Source organism: Phyllobates terribilis, unplaced genomic scaffold, assembly GCF_046119375.1.
Source record: "Phyllobates terribilis strain yellow unplaced genomic scaffold, ASM4611937v1 Scaffold_12__6_contigs__length_324123572, whole genome shotgun sequence".
In the NCBI taxonomy this organism is placed as follows: Eukaryota; Metazoa; Chordata; class Amphibia; order Anura; family Dendrobatidae; genus Phyllobates; species Phyllobates terribilis.
The window spans coordinates 310,082,316-310,102,870 of record NW_027362772.1 but is presented as its reverse complement, the minus strand read 5'-3'; the positions used below and the strand labels follow the sequence as shown (position 1 = coordinate 310,102,870).

General features: G+C 52.3%; 2 protein-coding genes across 5 annotated transcripts in view; one reads left to right on the top strand and one right to left on the bottom strand.

Annotated features, from left to right (window-relative positions):
• CRTAM (cytotoxic and regulatory T cell molecule) overlaps positions 1-1,125 on the bottom strand; it is a 73,556-nt gene extending 72,431 nt beyond the window's left edge. The window contains exon 1 of one of the 3 annotated variants that reach the window (XM_073657391.1): positions 1,023-1,125. The gene's annotated coding sequence lies outside the window, so the exon portion shown is untranslated. Of the gene's footprint in view, positions 1-990 lie in introns of all 3 variants that reach the window. The other 2 variants (XM_073657393.1, XM_073657392.1) reach the window with 2 other exon arrangements.
• A 17,124-nt stretch (positions 1,126-18,249) lies between these two features.
• The window catches only part of LOC141172832 (uncharacterized), a 183,070-nt gene continuing 180,764 nt past the window's right edge, over positions 18,250-20,555 (top strand). Inside the window, exon 1 of one of the 2 annotated variants that reach the window (XM_073657389.1) lies at positions 18,250-18,412. In XM_073657389.1, the coding sequence (XP_073513490.1) occupies positions 18,356-18,412 (57 nt within the window). In that variant the 5' untranslated portion in view covers positions 18,250-18,355. Of the gene's footprint in view, positions 18,413-18,544; positions 18,752-20,555 lie in introns of those variants that run through there. The other variant, XM_073657390.1, reaches the window with a different exon arrangement.

The window sequence follows — 20,555 nt, the reverse complement described above, 5'->3', positions numbered from 1 at the left end:
GCTGAAGCAGGCCTTGCGGGAGCGCCTGCGCGCCAACCCACGTATGACTTTTGTAGAAGTGGGGGCGGAGGCACGTGTGAGAGAGCAGGAGATGGGGGTGACGGCCCTGGCAGGGGTGGTCCGGAGTAACGAGGTACCCACCCCGCCTGCAGCTGAACCGGAATGGGCTCGTCAGATGCAAAAGGAGATGTGGGATGAATGGTCAATTCTTAAGAAGACCCCTGCCCCGACACCAGAGATACCCAGATCGATTGCTCCATTTATGGAAAGGATTGAGTCCAGGACCCCCCCTGCAGGAGAATTCCATAGAGGAGGGAGGCAGCCCTACACAGACAGAGACACGACCTGCTGGAAGTGTGAAGGCGCAGGACATTACGCCAGGGGCTGTGCTAGCCGAGGGCGGCCCCTGACGCGGCAGCCGTTAAACTAGCGGGCTCCGTGTTTGGGGGACACAACCCGGAGCCTGAGGAAGGGGAAAGAAAAAGATGAAGTCCCAAGCACCTAGTTTCCAGCAGCCCGACTGTCTGGGCCGAAATAAGCGGTCGGGCTGTTCACTGCCTGGTTGACAAGGGATCCCAGGTGACTACGATGACAGAAGCATACTTCCAACAGCGATTTCCAGAGATAGCGCGGCCCGAATGGGGACCAGTAATTAGACTCACGGCAGCTAATCAATTACCCATCCCGGTCGCAGGGGTGGTGTGGATGAAGATCTGAGTGTGTGGAAAAGATGTGGGGGAAAAAAGGGGTCGTCTTAGTCGCAGGGGGAACCGGAAGTGGACCACCGATGACCCTCGGAATGAATGTGCTGAAAGAGATCGGGCAAATCCTGATTAGTGAGCTGAAGGAGATTCCTCTAGACCGGTGGGACCCACGAACCCCCCAAAGGAGGGTCTTTTAACACTTAATCCGAGCCGCCCAGGCACAGGAGACGTCGAGTGACGGGAAGATCCTGGGGAAAATAATAGTACCAGCAGCTACGGCGCTCACCTTACCGCCCGGACAAACTGTACTCACGTTACCTGCACGGGCCTGCACACCTCTTGAGGGGGTCGAAGTTCAGATAGAACCAACATCGATGGACAAAGTACCTCCCGGACTCCTGGTGGCTCGGACACTGGCCACCGTCCAGGGTGGCAATGTTATAGTGCGGTGTGTTAATCTGGGCGAAGGTGATTTCACACTCCCTCCCAGGGAGGAAATAGCCCAGATTCTGGGAATGTCAGAGAAGTTGGTGCGACCTGATGCGGTACCGCTGTCCGCTGTACGAGGAGACCCCTGGAGTCTGGCAGTCACCGTGCTGCCGGAATCCCACCGTGCTAGTGTGAAGGGGGGACGAAGAATCGTAGAACAAATGCGGGCTGAATTAACGGGACTTTCACCTCGACAGGTGCAGCAGGTTGAGGAGGTACTGGAGCGGTACCAGGAAGTCTTTGCTCGCCATGAGGATGATTTTGGTTGCACCAAAGCCATTACCCACGAGATTCCCACGGGGAGCGCTGCACCAGTGCGAAAGAGATACCGGCAGATACCTCCCCAGATGTATAAGGAGATTAAGGAGACGCTAGACCATATGTTACAGAATGGTGTGATACGGGAGAGTCAGAGTCCGTGGGCAGCCCCGATTGTCCTGGTCCGGAAGAAAGATGGGACCATGCGGTTCTGTGTGGACTATAGACGACTGAATGCCTGTACAGTACGAGACTCTTACCCACTACCCCGAATCGAAGAGTCTCTGTCGGCCTTAGGGAAGGCAAGATACTTCTTCTCCTTGCATCTGGCCAGCGGGTACTGGCAGGTGCCCGTGGCCGAACATGACCGTGCGAAGATGGCGTTCATATTACCCATGGGACTGTTCGAGTTCAATCGGATGCCCTTCGGCCTGACTAAGGCCCCCGGGACGTTCCAGCGTCTGATGGAGAGATGCCTGGGCGATTTGAACTTCGAGGTGACACTGATTTATCTTGACGACATAATTGTCTATGCCGCCACATTCAAGGAGCACCTCCAGCGACTGAAGCAAGTACTGAGCCGCCTACAGAGTCATGGTCTAAAGGTGAAGCCACAGAAGTGCCACCTGTTCCGCAAACAGATCGAATATCTCAGTCATACTGTGTCCGGTGAAGGAGTCAGGCCCACCCGGGAAAAGGTGGCCGCCGTACAGGAGTGGCCTACCCCGCAGACAGTGAAGGACGTTTGGGACTTGCTGGGTGCTACCGAAGATTCGTGAAGAACTTCACCCGCATAGCCAACCCATTGCTGGAGCTACTTAAGGGAGTGCCGGCGGGCTCCAAGAATCAGGCGATTCGGTGGGGAAGCAGCCAGGAAGAGGCCTTCCGTGCCCTAAAAATGGCCCTGTCCGAGGCCCCAATACTTGCCTATGCAGATTTCTCCCAACCATTCATACTCCACACTGATGGGAGCCTACATGGTCTGGGAGCCGTGTTATCCGAAGTACAGGAGGAGAAAGAGTGCGTGATTGCGTACGCCAGCCGCTCCCTTCACGACTCCGAGAGGAACCCAGATAATTATAGCTCTTTCAAATTAGAGTTACTGGCTCTGGTTTGGGCAATGACCAAGAAGTTTGCAGAGTATTTGTCTGGGTCTGAAGTACTGGTGAGAACAGATAACAACCCGCTGGCTCACCTGGAGAATGCGAAGTTGGGGGCCCTGGAGCAGCGGTGGGTGGCCCGCATGGCCAGGTACCGGTATAAGATCGCCTACCGGCCTAAGGCAGAGAATACTCACGCCGACGCCCTCTCCAGAGTGACATATGAATGACCTGATCATGACCGCGATGAAGATTTGGAGGCGGATGAGACCCCTAGCTTCCGAAGTTTCGTGGGACCGCTGGTCGCTGCGCAGGGACAGATCGGGAGATGTCAGAAGAACAAGTGCTAGGGCAGCGAAGAGATGACTGGATCCGACTTCAACAGACTGACAGAGAAGTTGTTCAATTATGTCAATGGGTGGCTTTGAGGCAGGTCCCCAGTCGAGAGGCGAGGAGTACCCTGTCCCCAGGAGCGCTGAAAATGCTGGAACAATGGGAGAGACTGTGTTTGCGAGACTGGCTGCTGTACCGACGGGTGCAGCTACTGCGAGAGTTCGGGACCACCTGGCAAGTGGTGATCCCAGAGAAGTTGGTCGGAGTAGTGGCTAAGGAGGCTTATGAACGAGGGGCTCACTTCGGACCAGAGAAGACGTTTCAGTGGTTGCAGAGGCTGGTGTATCACCCCCGACTGCGAGCAACAATAGAAGACACTTGTTGACGATGCCAGAGCTGTGAGCTGGTTAAGCCCCCCGGAGCAGCGGGTCCCTATACAAACCATTGTGACTTCTGCCCCCTTGGAGGTGCTGATGATCGACTATTTGACTGTTGGACCGGCGCATCTCGGGTATGAACATTGCCTGGTAATGACAGACCACTTCACAAAAGTTTGCGGTGGTGACCCCTACCAGAGATCAGACCGCCGAATCAGCTGCGCAGGCCGTCTGCCGAGACTTCATTCGGGTGTACGGCTGCCCAAAGAGGATCCATTCCGATCAAGGCGCCTGCTTCCAAGGCTGGGTGATGGAAGAGCTGCACTGGTTGTACAGGATTGAGAAGTCACGGACTACCCCTTATCACCCTCAAGGAAATGGGGCCTGTGAACTCTTTAATCGGACACTGATCCAAATGCTCCGCACTTTGGAGGAAGATCGGAAGGTGCGATGGCCTGAGTTTGCATCCGAGCTGGTGTGGGTCTACAACAACCGAGTGAATAGTACGACGGAGTTCACTCCTTATACCTTATATGTTCGGGCGAAAGGGGCGAGAGATTACCGAGTTAGAGCTGGACCCCGAGGAGGACTACCCACGGACGGGGATGTCTTCCTGGGTCCGAGAACACCGGCGTCGACTGCAGACCCTCCGACGTTTGGTACAACAAAAGTTTCGGGAGCTCAAACATCATGAGACATTGCCTCTTCGAGGGACAGCTCTGAGGCCAGGGGAGCGGGTGTTGGTATGAGACAGGCGACCTCGGGGCAAATTGAGTAGGCGGTGGGAACGGACCCGACACCGAGTGAAGAGCAGGATTGGCGCTGAAGGACCTGTGTATGAAGTTCAACCCGAGGGGCCTGAAGGAGCCCCTACCACAGTGGTTCACCGTAGTATGCTGCTGCCCTGTCTGTCTAAAGATGACGAGGATGAAGAAGAATCACCTGCTTCTAGAGAAGGTCCTGTCACAGTTGCCCCAAGCCACGATGTGGATGAAGAAGAGTTGTTGATTCTACCTCTGAGCCCCAGCACTCGATTACCTGCAGTCCCCAGTGCAGGCGGTGAGGGAACACCATCGGTTGAAGCCACCGGGCAGGCGGAGATTGGAAATCCGAGTGACCCTGCACCCCCCATCGGTCAAACTGAGTTACGCCGGTCAGAACGGACAACAGCAGGAGTGCCTCCTCACCGTTACGAACAAGATCAATTTATATGGCAACGTATCGTCCAGGAAGTCCAAGAATGTGAATGTTTGGTGAAGGAATTCTCGCCCGTGGAATGGCGAGTTAAAGGAGAGCGGGAGTGTAAGGGGATGACCGGGGTGTAAGTGCTTTCAGAACAAGGGATCCGGAACTGCTGGGGCCGTGCCTCTTGTTGCAGGGGGAAGACAGACTGGGAGACAGGAGTCAGGTGACCGGGAAGCTGCGGGTGTGTCCAGGGAGAGAGCTGAGGAGTCAGGTGACCGGGGAGCTGAGCTTGTGTCTACGAAGAGGGTGGAAAAGGTTTTTTTGTGCGGGAAAAGCGGCAGTGGACAGTGGGAGTCAAGCCCGACTAGAGGGAGAAGAGACGCAGGATCCCTGGAGACGAGCATGTGAGGTGCAGTGTTATGGACTAGGGGCTCAGCGGGTCAAACCAGAGACCACCCACTGTCGCCAGAAGACGGAGCATTGTTTAGGCGGGGAAGCCGGAAGAAAGCAACACCGGCATCAGCCGGCAACTGCCTTGTGAGGAGCAAGAGTCAGCTAAGTGAAAAAACTGCTGATTACAACAGTGTCGACTCTACTACATCCAGCCCAACTGTGGATTGTCGGTTATAGTCTGTTACCTGCTACTCCCCTTGTTGTCCCCATATTTCCCCGTTACTGCCTGGGTGGAGATTGACCCTGTTACAGTAAACCCCCCTTGTTATTTAACCCTGTACTGGCTGCTCTGTGTTTCTGTGTCACTGCTTCTAAAGTCCCTGTGTTACAACACCTATCTATCATAGCTACGATGCTCTGTGGCCTGACACCTTTCTATCATAGCATTGATGCTGTTAGGGTCCTAATTATTTTCTTTCGTAGCTGCGATGCTCTGGGGATCCTAATTCTTCTTTATCATAGCTGCGATGCTCTGCATGTCATGACACATATCTATCATAGCTGCGATGCTCTGTGGCCTGACAATGTGATGAGCACTATCTATCATAGCTGCGATGCTCTGTGGCCTGACACCTTTCTATCACAGCATCGATGCTGTGAGGGTCCTTATTCTTTTCTTTCATAGCTGCGATACTCTGTGTGTTCTGACACCTTTATGATCATAGCTGCGATGCTCTGCATTTTGTCCCAATATGCGGCTAGTAATGGATTGATAACGTCTGCAAGATCCTGTTCCCCCGCAACCCCCATGTTCCGCCTGCTGGGTGTATATTGCTGTATACAGTGTATGTGCTGATACCGCACTACGGACCACTATATACTGTACACTATGTCACACATACAATGTATCAGTGTGTGATCGTCCGCTATAAATACCGCTGTTGTGTCACCGTTCTTTCCCCCGGGGGCGCCACAGTCAGGGTGTGATACCACATCAGTAGGATCTGATCGCGGCTCAGCGTGGACCCCGACAGATGAAGGTCAGAGGAGTTTTATGCGTCACTTTCCTCTCCAGAACTATGAAAACAAGTCGTCATTCTGATTCCTGCCGACAACGGACCCCCTGATTATTACAGCAGGACTAGAAGTGACAGAATAGGGGCCGATGGGGACTGTCCGTCACTGCTGTACATTGCCTCATATCTGTGTAGGGCACTGGGAATGTTGCTGATGTCTTAGACTAAGCTGTAAAGTATAAAAAACTGACCTGCGCAGAATAAAGCAAGTGTGAACAGGTGCAAGCGGTATAACTGCACAATGCACAACCTCTGGAAGCGCTGAGATGTCTGCAAACACTGAATATAAAAGAATAGTATCTGCATTACTGGTATATAGAATATCCCTATAACATAAAGGTTGTGCACAGACTGGCCAATTCAGGAGAGCCCACCGGCCACAACAAGGCAAGGTTTCACTGGAGGGAAGCTAAATGTAATATGGGTCAAACTTGCGCCTCCTGAGCTAGAAGCCGAGACACGAGGTGAGTAGGATCCAGCACTGATCTCGCCCGGAGCCGCATCATTGATATTAGGTTTAGGGTCCTAATAGAGAAAGGCGCCTTGTCATGGCCGGTGGGCTCTCATGTATCAGCCAATGTGTGCACTGAGTCCCTTCATGTTATGATGAGTATATTCTGTACGGCAGTAATGCAGGAGATATTCCATATATTCAGGGTCTGCGAACATCTCAACGCTCAGAGCGCTCACGTGTTTATATAGTAAGCCAAAGACGCAGCACTCGCCTCCATCAATCAGCTTGGTTTTCCAATTTGTCCACAAAAAATAACAGCTACAGTGGGTACGGAAAGTATTCAGACCCCTTTACATTTTTCACTCTTTGTTTCATTGCAGCCATTTGGTAAATTCTAAAAAGTTCATTTTTTTCTCAGTAAAGTCCACTCTGCCCCATCTGGACTGAAAAAAAAAACAGAAATGTAGACATTATTGCAAATTTATTAAAAAAGAAAAACTGAAATATCACATGGTCATAAGTATTCAGACCCTTTGCTCAGACACTCATATTTAAGTCACATGCTGTTGACGCGCCCCCAGGGCCGTGGGGCACTCGGTCCCGGGCGTTGCTAGGGGAGATACCACAGTGGCGGTGACCCGGTCTGTGACCCAGAGCGGTCAATAAAAGGGGGATATTTACAGGAGATTTATAGTTTTTATATACAGTTCGTGACGCCACCTGTGGTATGCGGCTATGTGGAGCTGCCGCTGCGGAGCAGGTCCCCTGGAGCTGATGTAGATGCAGCAGAGTTGGTTCAGCTCTCCACAGGCAGAGCTTAGCTCCAGAGCAGTGCAGATGTTGCTGCTATGGTGTAGTGCAGAGGATGACGCAGATAATGATCACAGACAGTAAGGTGCAGTCCTCAGGGTTTACTCACGGTTTCTTAGACTTCCAGTTACCAGTACTAGAGTAATTTCCCACGGCGTTCTGTGCTCACTCAGGGAGGGGTTCAGCAAACTCCCAGGTCTCTCCGGGGTACGTAACGGGACCCCCTTCTGTGTGTTCCCTCTGGCCGTCTCCCTGCACCTCACACCCAGTGTCCCAATCCTGTGGCCGCGGACCTTGCCGGGTGACGTCTTCTCTGTCCCCTGGGTCCTCTATGGCCACCTTCTTGGTGAGATAGATGTGGCTTGTGGCTGCAGTACCTGAAATACTGCAGCCTCCGGTTTCCTAGTTGAGGCTTAAAGAACTCTGCCAGTTTAGGGACCGGTCCCCTTTGTGTGACCTGACCCCTCCACCTCCTGGTAGATTCGGGAGTACGGGTGGCCTCCAGCACTGCCCGTACCCCTGGGGTCCCTTCCACGTTCCTGGAGCCCTTCTCCTGCTCCTCTCTCCAGTCTTGGGCCTCTCTGGCTAGGCTCTCCTCCTGAGCAGAGCTCCTGCTCCCTCTACTTCTCTCAGACTGTCTACACTCCCAAGATGGCTTCTCTCTTTATATCATCCCTAACAAGTGCTCCCCTGATTTACTTCCTCCACCCACACCCACTACATGGTTCCCCCTCTCTTGGTTTCCCCCACTCCAGCCAGGGACAAGGCTCAGCAGGGAATCGACGCATCTTGCCCTTCCTCCTGGTCTGGAGTAGTGTAGTGTTGGATGCAGGTGTGTGGATCCGGGGCAGTACTTCTTCCTTACCTGAGAGTGAGATACCACACCTCTGGGTGAGATGCAGTACCTCTGTGGCGACTGAACCCTCAGGGGCGCCACTGTCCATTTCTTTGTGATCCTCCTTGAGATGGTTCTACTCCTTTGTTGGAGTCCAGCTGTGGTTAATTAAACTGATAGGACTGGATTTGGAAAGGCACACACCTGTCTATATAAGACCTCACAGCTCACAGTGCATGTCAGACCAAATGTGAATCATGAGCTCATAGGAACTGCCCAAGGAGCTCAGAGACAGAATTGTGGCAAGGCACACACCTGTCTATATAAGAGCTCACAGATCCCCATTTCCACTGCCCGTCTCCCGTCCCTCTCCGCTGCCCGGGTGCGGAGTGCGGCTGTGAGGGACAATTTAGAAATAAAGTTGTCACTGATATCTCTATAGATAATTCTATGCTCTTGGACTGAGGGCCCAGTTCTGACGTTAGGGGCCCAGGACTTGTACAACTCTAACCTGGCCCCTGAATCACCGAGGAGTTAGTGACTCGGCCCCGGATGTTGCTACCGGGGGCCACAGAGAACATGACAGGCAGATGTCACTTATTAGAGGGGATTTCTCTGTATCTTCTTCCTCCCCAGCTGTGGGGGGCGCTGTGCTCTGGTAGACGGACATTGGGGTCTGCTCTGAGGCTTCCCCCAGCTGCGGGTGGAGGCAGCGCTGCAGCAGCGGAGAAGCTCAGGACCGGAGCCGGGTCAGCTCTAAAGCATAAAGCCAGCGGTGTCAGGGGAACCGGCCACTCCAGGGCCGTAGGGTGGCCGGTTACCAAGGCAACGAGCAGTACACTATAAGATTAAACATCCCCCCGACTCGAGAACTGAGATTTTTAATAAGAAGTAAATGACAGCGATGAGTGAACTGCGACCAACGTAAGAAGACGACACAAAAAGAAATCATCACTGAGCAGCATCCGGCCCCCGAGACGCCTGACGGGATGTAGTACCGCGCGGTGCTGACGGGATTAGATACACGGCTCAGCAGACAGTATCACACAGCAGAGGATTAGATACACAGCTCAGCAGACAGTATCACACAGGATAGGATTAGATACACAGCTCAGCAGACAGTATCACACAGGATAGGATTAGATACACGGCTCAGCAGACAGTATCACACAGGATAGGATTAGATACACGGCTCAGCAGACAGTATCACACAGGATAGGATTAGATACACGGCTCAGCAGACAGTATCACACAGGATAGGATTAGATACACGGCTCAGCAGACAGTATCACACAGGATAGGATTAGATACACAGCTCAGCAGACAGTATCACACAGGGTAGGATTAGATGCACGGCTCAGCAGACAGTATCACACAGAAGAGGATTAGATACACGGCTCAGCAGACAGTATCACACAGGATAGGATTAGATACACGGCTCAGCAGACAGCATCACACAGGATAGGATTAGATACACAACTCAGCAGACAGTATCACACAGGATGGGATTAGATACACGGCTCAGCAGACAGTATCATACAGGATAGGATTAGATACACGGCTCAGCAGACAGTATCATACAGGATAGGATTAGATACACGGCTCAGCAGACAGTATCACACAGGATAGGATTAGATACACGGCTCAGCAGACAGTATCATACAGGATAGGATTAGATACACGGCTCAGCAGACAGTATCACACAGGATAGGATTAGATACACGGCTCAGCAGACAGTATCACACAGGATAGGATTAGATACACGGCTCAGCAGACAGTATCACACAGGATAGGATTAGATACACGGCTCAGCAGACAGTATCACACAGGATAGGATTAGATACACGGCTCAGCAGACAGTATCACACAGGATAGGATTAGATACACGGCTCAGCAGACAGTATCACACAGGATAGGATTAGATACACGGCTCAGCAGACAGTATCACACAGGATAGGATTAGATACACAGCTCAGCAGACAGTATCACACAGGGTAGGATTAGATGCACGGCTCAGCAGACAGTATCACACAGAAGAGGATTAGATACACGGCTCAGCAGACAGTATCACACAGGATAGGATTAGATACACAGCTCAGCAGACAGTATCACACAGGGTAGGATTAGATGCACGGCTCAGCAGACAGTATCACACAGAAGAGGATTAGATACACGGCTCAGCAGACAGTATCACACAGGATGGGATTAGATACACGGCTCAGCAGACAGTATCACACAGGAGAGGATTAGATACACGGCTCAGCAGACAGTATCACACAGGATAGGATTAGATACACGGCTCAGCAGACAGTATCACACAGGATAGGATTAGATACACGGCTCAGCAGACAGCATCACACAGGATAGGATTAGATACACAACTCAGCAGACAGTATCACACAGGATGGGATTAGATACACGGCTCAGCAGACAGTATCACACAGGATAGGATTAGATACACAACTCAGCAGACAGCATCACACAGGATAGGATTAGATACACGGCTCAGCAGACAGTATCACACAGGATAGGATTAGATACACGGCTCAGCAGACAGCATCACACAGGATAGGATTAGATACACAACTCAGCAGACAGTATCACACAGGATAGGATTAGATACACGGCTCAGCAGACAGCATCACACAGGATAGGATTAGATACACAACTCAGTAGACAGTATCACACAGGAGAGGATTAGATACACGGCTCAGCAGACAGTATCACACAGGATAGGATTAGATACACAGCTCAGCAGACAGTATCACACAGGATAGGATTAGATACACGGCTCAGCAGACAGTATCACACAGGATAGGATTAGATACACAGCTCAGCAGACAGTATCACACAGGGTAGGATTAGATGCACGGCTCAGCAGACTGTATCACACAGAAGAGGATTAGATACACGGCTCAGCAGACAGAATCACACAGGATAGGATTAGATACACGGCTCAGCAGACAGTATCACACAGGATAGGATTAGATACACGGCTCAGCAGACAGCATCACACAGGATAGGATTAGATACACAACTCAGCAGACAGTATCACACAGGAGAGGATTAGATACACGGCTCAGCAGACAGTATCACACAGGATAGGATTAGATACACAGCTCAGCAGACAGTATCACACAGGATAGGATTAGATACACAGCTCAGCAGACAGTATCACACAGGATAGGATTAGATACACGGCTCAGCAGACAGTATCACACAGGATAGGATTAGATACACGGCTCAGCAGACAGTATCACACAGGAGAGGATTAGATACACAGCTCAACAGACAGTATCACACAGGAGAGGATTAGATACACAGCTCAACAGACAGTATCACACAGGATAGGATTAGATACACGGCTCAGCAGACAGTATCACACAGGATAGGATTAGATACACGGCTCAGCAGACAGTATCACACAGGATAGGATTAGATACACAGCTCAGCAGACAGTATCACACAGGAGGGGATTAGATACACGGCTCAGCAGACAGTATCACACAGGAGGGGATTAGATACACGGCTCAGCAGACAGTATCACACAGGATAGGATTAGATACACGGCTCAGCAGACAGTATCACACAGGATAGGATTAGATACACGGCTCAGCAGACAGTATCACACAGGATAGGATTAGATACACGGCTCAGCAGTCAGTATCACACAGGATAGGATTAGATACAGCTCAGCAGACAGTATCACACAGGATAGGATTAGATACACGGCTCAGCAGATAGTATCACACAGGATAGGATTAGATACACGGCTCAGCAGACAGTATCACACAGGATAGGATTAGATACACGGCTCAGCAGTCAGTATCACACAGGATAGGATTAGCTACACGGCTCAGCAGACAGTATCACACAGGATAGGATTAGATACACGGCTCAGCAGACAGTATCACACAGGATAGGATTAGATACACGGCTCAGCAGTCAGTATCACACAGGATAGGATTAGATACAGCTCAGCAGACAGTATCACACAGGATAGGATTAGATACACGGCTCAGCAGTCAGTATCACACAGGATAGGATTAGATACACGGCTCAGCAGACAGTATCACACAGGATGGGATTAGATACACGGCTCAGCAGACAGTATCACACAGGATAGGATTAGATACACGGCTCAGCAGACAGTATCACACAGGATAGGATTAGATACACGGCTCAGCAGACAGTATCACACAGGATAGGATTAGATACACGGCTCAGCAGACAGTATCACACAGGATAGGATTAGATACACGGCTCAGCAGACAGTATCACACAGGATAGGATTAGATACACGGCTCAGCAGACAGTATCACACAGGAGAGGATTAGATACACAGCTCAACAGACAGTATCACACAGGAGAGGATTAGATACACAGCTCAACAGACAGTATCACACAGGATAGGATTAGATACACGGCTCAGCAGACAGTATCACACAGGATAGGATTAGATACACAGCTCAGCAGACAGTATCACACAGGAGGGGATTAGATACACGGCTCAGCAGACAGTATCACACAGGAGGGGATTAGATACACGGCTCAGCAGACAGTATCACACAGGATAGGATTAGATACACGGCTCAGCAGACAGTATCACACAGGATAGGATTAGATACACGGCTCAGAAGTCAGTATCACACAGGATAGGATTAGATACACTGCACAGCAGACAGTATCACACAGGATAGGATTAGATACACGGCTCAGCAGACAGTATCACACAGGATAGGATTAGATACACGGCTCAGCAGACAGTATCACACAGGATAGGATTAGATACACGGCTCAGCAGACAGTATCACACAGGATAGGATTAGATACACGGCTCAGCAGACAGTATCACACAGGAGAGGATTAGATACACTGCTCAGCAGACAGTATCACACAGGAGAGGATTAGATACACGGCTCAGCAGACAGTATCACACAGGAGAGGATTAGATACACTGCTCAGCAGACGGTACCACACAGGATAGGATTAGATACATAGCTCAGCAGACAGTATCACACAGGACAGGATTAGATACACGGCTCAGCAGACAGTATCACACAGGATAGGATTAGATACACGGCTCAGCAGACAGTATCACACAGGATGGGATTAGATACACGGCTCAGCAGACAGTATCACACAGGAGGGGATTAGATACACGGCTCAGCAGACAGTATCACACAGGAGGGGATTAGATACACGGCTCAGCAGACAGTATCAAACAGGATGGGATTAGATACACGGCTCAGCAGACAGTATCACACAGGATAGGATTAGATACACTGCTCAGCAGACAGTATCACACAGGATAGGATTAGATACACAGCTCAGCAGACAGTATCACACAGGATAGGATTAGATACACTGCTCAGCAGACAGTATCACACAGGATAGGATTAGATACACAGCTCAGCAGACAGTATCACACAGGATAGGATTAGATACACGGCTCAGCAGACAGTATCACACAGGATAGGATTAGATACACTGCTCAGCAGACAGTATCACACAGGAGGGGATTAGATACACAGCTCAGCAGACAGTATCACACAGGAGGGGATTAGATACACGGCTCAGCAGACAGTATCACACAGGATAGGATTAGATACACAGCTCAGCAGTCAGTATCACACAGGAGGGGATTAGATACACAGCTCAGCAGACAGTATCACACAGGAGGGGATTAGATACACGGCTCAGCAGACAGTATCACACAGGAGGGGATTAGATACACGGCTCAGCAGACAGTATCACACAGGATGGGATTAGATACACAGCTCAGCAGACAGTATCACACAGGATAGGATTAGATACACTGCTCAGCAGACAGTATCACACAGGATAGGATTAGATACACAGCTCAGCAGACAGTATCACACAGGAGGGGATTAGATACACGGCTCAGCAGACAGTATCACACAGGAGGGGATTAGATACACGGCTCAGCAGACAGTATCACACAGGAGGGGATTAGATACACGGCTCAGCAGTCAGTATCACACAGGACAGGATTAGATACACGGCTCAGCAGACAGTATCACACAGGATAGGATTAGATACACGGCTCAGCAGACAGTATCACACAGGAGAGGATTAGATACACGGCTCAGCAGACAGTATCACACAGGATAGGATTAGATACACAGCTCAGCAGACAGTATCACACAGGATGGGATTAGATACACGGCTCAGCAGACAGTATCACACAGGATAGGATTAGATACACAGCTCAGCAGACAGTATCACACAGGATAGGATTAGATACACAGCTCAGCAGACAGTATCACACAGGATAGGATTAGATACGCGGCTCAGCAGACAGTATCACACAGGATAGGATTAGATACACGGCTCAGCAGACAGTATCACACAGGATAGGATTAGATACACGGCTCAGCAGACAGTATCACACAGGATAGGATTAGATACACGGCTCAGCAGACAGTATCACACAGGATAGGATTAGATACACAGCTCAGCAAACAGTATCACACAGGATGGGATTAGATACACGGCTCAGCAGCCAGTATCACACAGGATGGGATTAGATACACAGCTCAGCAGACAGTATCACACAGGATGAGATTAGATACACAGCTCAGCAGACAGTATCACACAGGATGGGATTAGATACACAGCTCAGCAGACAGTATCACACAGGATGAGATTAGATACACAGCTCAGCAGACAGTATCACACAGGATGGGATTAGATACACAGCTCAGCAGACAGTATCACACAGGGGAGGATTAGATACACGTCTCAGCAGTCAGTATCACACAGGATGAGATTAGATACACAGCTCAGCAGACAGTATCACACAGGATGGGATTAGATACACAGCTCAGCAGACAGTATCACACAGGGGAGGATTAGATACACGTCTCAGCAGTCAGTATCACACAGGATAGGATTAGATACACGGCTCAGCAGACAGTATCACACAGGATAGGATTAGATACACGGCTCAGCAGACAGTATCACGCAGGATAGGATTAGATACACAGCTCAGCAGACAGTATCACACATGGTAGGATTAGATATAGGACTCAGCAGACAGTATCATACAGGATGGGATTAGATACACGGCTCAGCAGACAGTATCACACAGGAGAGGATTAGATACACAGCTCAGCAGACAGTATCACACAGGATAGGATTAGATACACGGCTCAGCAGACAGTATCACACAGGATAGGATTAGATACACGGCTCAGCAGACAGTATCACACAGGATAGGATTAGATACACGGCTCAGCAGACAGTATCACACAGGATGGGATTAGATACACGGCTCAGCAGTCAGTATCACACAGGAGAGGATTAGATACACGGCTCAGCAGTCAGTATCACACAGGAGAGGATTAGATACACGGCTCAGCAGACAGTATCACACAGGAGAGGATTAGATACACGACTCAGCAGACAGTATCACACAGGAGAGGATTAGATACACGACTCAGCAGTCAGTATCACACAGGAGAGGATTAGATACACGGCTCAGCAGTCAGTATCACACAGGATAGGATTAGATACACGACTCAGCAGACAGTATCACACAGGAGAGGATTAGATACACGGCTCAGCAGACAGTATCACACAGGAGAGGATTAGATACACAGCTCAGCAGACAGTATCACACAGGATAGGATTAGATACACAGCTCAGCAGACAGTATCACACAGGAGAGGATTAGATACACAGCTCAGCAGACAGTATCACACAGGAGAGGATTAGATACACGGCTCAGCAGATAGTATCACACAGGATAGGATTAGATACACGGCTCAGCAGATAGTATCACACAGGATAGGATTAGATACACGGCTCAGCAGACAGTATCACACAGGATAGGATTAGATACACGGCTCAGCAGACAGTATCACACAGGATAGGATTAGATACACGGCTCAGCAGACAGTATCACACAGGATAGGATTAGATACACGGCTCAGCAGACAGTATCACACAGGATAGGATTAGATACACGGCTCAGCAGTCAGTATCACACAGGAGAGGATTAGATACACGGCTCAGCAGACAGTATCACACAGGATAGGATTAGATACACGGCTCAGCAGACAGTATCACACAGGAGAGGATTAGATACACGGCTCAGCAGACAGTATCACACAGGATAGGATTAGATACACGGCTCAGCAGACAGTATCACACAGGATAGGATTAGATACACGGCTCAGCAGATAGTATCACACAGGATAGGATTAGATACACGGCTCAGCAGATAGTATCACACAGGATAGGATTAGATACACGGCTCAGCAGTCAGTATTACACAGGAGAGGATTAGATACACGGCTCAGCAGACAGTATCACACAGGAGAGGATTAGATACACGGCTCAGCAGACAGTATCACACAGGAGAGGATTAGATACACGGCTCAGCAGACAGTATCACACAGGAGATGATTAGATACACGGCTCAGCAGACAGTATCACACAGGATAGGATTAGATACACGGCTCAGCAGACAGTATCACACAGGAGAGGATTAGATACACGGCTCAGCAGACAGTATCACACAGGAGAGGATTAGATACACGGCTCAGCAGACAGTATCACACAGGAGATGATTAGATACACGGCTCAGCAGACAGTATCACACAGGAGAGGATTAGATACACGGCTCAGCAGACAGTATCACACAGGAGAGGATTAGATACACAGCTCAGCAGACAGTATCACACAGGAGATGATTAGATACACGGCTCAGCAGACAGTATCACACAGGAGAGGATTAGATACACGGCTCAGCAGACAGTATCACACAGGAGATGATTAGATACACGGCTCAGCAGACAGTATCACACAGAAGAGGATTAGATACACGGCTCAGCAGACAGTATCACACAGGAGATGATTAGATACACGGCTCAGCAGACAGTATCACACAGGAGAGGATTAGATACACGGCTCAGCAGACAGTATCACACAGGAGATGATTAGATACACGGCTCAGCAGACAGTATCACACAGGATAGGATTAGATACACAGCTCAGCAGACAGTATCACACAGGAGATGATTAGATACACGGCTCAGCAGACAGTATCACACAGGAGAGGATTAGATACACAGCTCAGCAGACAGTATCACACAGGAGATGATTAGATACACGGCTCAGCAGACAGTATCACACAGGAGAGGATTAGATACACGGCTCAGCAGACAGTATCACACAGGAGATGATTAGATACACGGCTCAGCAGACAGTATCACACAGAAGAGGATTAGATACACGGCTCAGCAGACAGTATCACACAGGAGATGATTAGATACACGGCTCAGCAGACAGTATCACACAGGAGAGGATTAGATACACGGCTCAGCAGACAGTATCACACAGGAGATGATTAGATACACGGCTCAGCAGACAGTATCACACAGGAGAGGATTAGATACACGGCTCAGCAGACAATATCACACAGGAGATGATTAGATACACGGCTCAGCAGACAGTATCACACAGGAGATGATTAGATACACGGCTCAGCAGACAGTATCACACAGGAGAGGATTAGATACACGGCTCAGCAGACAGTATCACACAGGAGAGGATTAGATACACGGCTCAGCAGACAGTATCACACAGGAGATGATTAGATACACGGCTCAGCAGACAATATCACACAGGAGATGATTAGATACCCAGCCCAGCAGACAGTATCACACAGGATAGGATTAGATACACAGCTCAGCAGACAGTATCACACAGGATAGGATTAGATACACGGCTCAGCAGACAGTATCACACAGGAGAGGATTAGATACACTGCTCAGCAGACGGTACCACACAGGATAGGATTAGATACACAGCTCAGCAGACAGTATCACACCGAATAGGATTAGATACACAGCTCAGCAGACAGTATCACACCGAATAGGATTAGATACACAGCTCAGCAGACAGTATCACACCGAATAGGATTAGATACACAGCTCAGCAGACAGTATCACACAGGAGAAGATTAGATACACGGCTCAGCAGACAGTATCACACAGGAGAGGATTAGATACACGGCTCAGCAGACAGTATCACATAGGAGGGGATTAGATACACTGTCTCCGCCGCCTGTTCTCTCCGGTTGTGCGCTGACTTCCCCGGTTCTGGCTTCTCGGTCTGTAGCTCGGTGTCCCCGCCCCTGGCATGTCCCCGCCTCCTTTCATCGTACTGTGTCGGGGCTGGGCACAGGAGGATTGTGGGAGGTGACGCAGGGGGCGGGGCCTGTGTGCTGGGGGCGGCGCCTGTGTGCCGGGGGCGGGGCGCGGATGGAGCCCGGTTCTTGCTCGGTGTTGGAGCTGCCGCCGTCCGCTCGTTATGATCTGTTTGCTGCTGGTGGCCGGACATGGCGCCCTGCTGGAGAGTCACATCAAGGTCTGCGGGTCCTGGGCTCGGTGTCGCCCCCGGTGGCCGCTGTCTGCTGATGTCCGGGCTCCGGTCACTGGTTCTAATTTCCCGTTCAGTGGTGATATTCTGTGGGGGCGGGGCGGGTCCGGTGCCGCCTGCTGGGACTTGTGGTTTCTGCTGCGGAGAATCTGTACAATCCGGAGCGAAACTCCCCGGAAACTTGTGTAAAAATCAGGGACAGAAATTGTGACTGTAAAATGTCAGCTCTGAGGTGACCGGTGGGGGCGCTGTGCCGCCGGCTGCTCTCCTGCCCGGGTGGGCTTGTGGTAGATGTCGGGGTCCCACAATCTGCAGCAGAAGGACCTGGTGAGAGCGCGGATGTGTGGTGGCGGGGGCAGGATGAGACGGACGGATGCGTGGGGCTGCGACGGACGGACGCGGGGGGCTGTGACTGACGGACGGACGCGGGGGGCAGTGACTGACGGACGGACGCGAGGGGCAGTGACTGACGGACGGATGCGGGGGGCTGCGACGGACGGACGCGAGGGGCAGTGACTGACGGACGGACGCGAGGGGCAGTGACTGACGGACGGACGCGGGGGGCTGCGACTGACGGACGCAAGGGGCAGTGACTGATGGACGGACGCGGGGGGCTGCGATGGACGGACGCGAGGGGCAGTGACTGACGGACGGACGCGAGGGGCAGTGACTGACGGACGGACGCGAGGGGCAGTGACTGACGGACGGACGCGGGGGGCAGTGACTGACGGACGGATGCGGGGGGGCTGCGACGGACGGACGCGAGGGGCAGTGACTGACGGACGGACGCGAGGGGCAGTGACTGACGGACGGATGCGGGGGGGCTGCGACGGACGGACGCGAGGGGCAGTGACTGACGGACGGACGCGAGGGGCAGTGACTGACGGACGGACGCGAGGGGCAGTGACTGACGGACGGACGCGAGGGGCAGTGACTGACGGACGGACGCGGGGGGCAGTGACTGACGGACGGACGCGGGGGGCAGTGACTGACGGACGGACGCGAGGGGCAGTGACTGACGGACGGATGCGGGGGGCTGCGACGGACGGACGCGAGGGGCAGTGACTGACGGACGGACGCGAGGGGCAGTGACTGACGGACGGACGCGGGGGGCTGCGACTGACGGACGCAAGGGGCAGTGACTGATGGACGGACGCGGGGGGCTGCGATGGACGGACGCGAGGGGCAGTGACTGACGGACGGACGCGAGGGGCAGTGACTGACGGACGGACGCGAGGGGCAGTGACTGACGGACGGACGCGGGGGGCAGTGACTGACGGACGGATGCGGGGGGGCTGCGACGGACGGACGCGAGGGGCAGTGACTGACGGACGGACGCGAGGGGCAGTGACTGACGGACGGACGCGAGGGGCAGTGACTGACGGACGGACGCGAGGGGCAGTGACTGACGGACGGACGCGGGGGGCAGTGACTGACGAACGGATGCGGGGGGGCTGCGACGGACGGACGCGAGGGGCAGTGACTGACGGACGGACGCGAGGGGCAGTGACTGACGGACGGACGCGAGGGGCAGTGACTGACTGACGGACGGACGCGGGGGGCAGTGACTGACGAACGGACGCGGGGGGCAGTGACTGACGGACGGATGCGGGGGGGCTGCGACGGACGGACGCGAGGGGCAGTGACTGACGGACGGACGCGAGGGGCAGTGACTGACGGACGGATGCGGGGGGCTGCGACGGACGGACGCGAGGGGCAGTGACTGACGGACGGACGCGAGGGGCAGTGACTGACGGACGGACGCGAGGGGCAGTGACTGACGGACGGACGCGGGGGGATGCGACGGACGGACGCGAGGGGCAGTGACTGACGGACGGACGCGGGGGGCTGCGACGGACGGACGCGAGGGGCAGTGACTGACGGACGGACGCGAGGGGCAGTGACTGACGGACGGACGCGGGGGGCTGCGACGGACGGACGCGAGGGGCAGTGACTGACGGACGGACGCGAGGGGCAGTGACTGACGGACGGACGCGAGGGGATGCGACGGACGGACGCGAGGGGCAGTGACTGACGGACGGACGCGGGGGGATGCGACGGACGGACGCGAGGGGCAGTGACTGACGGACGGACGCGGGGGGCTGCGACGGACGGACGCGAGGGGCAGTGA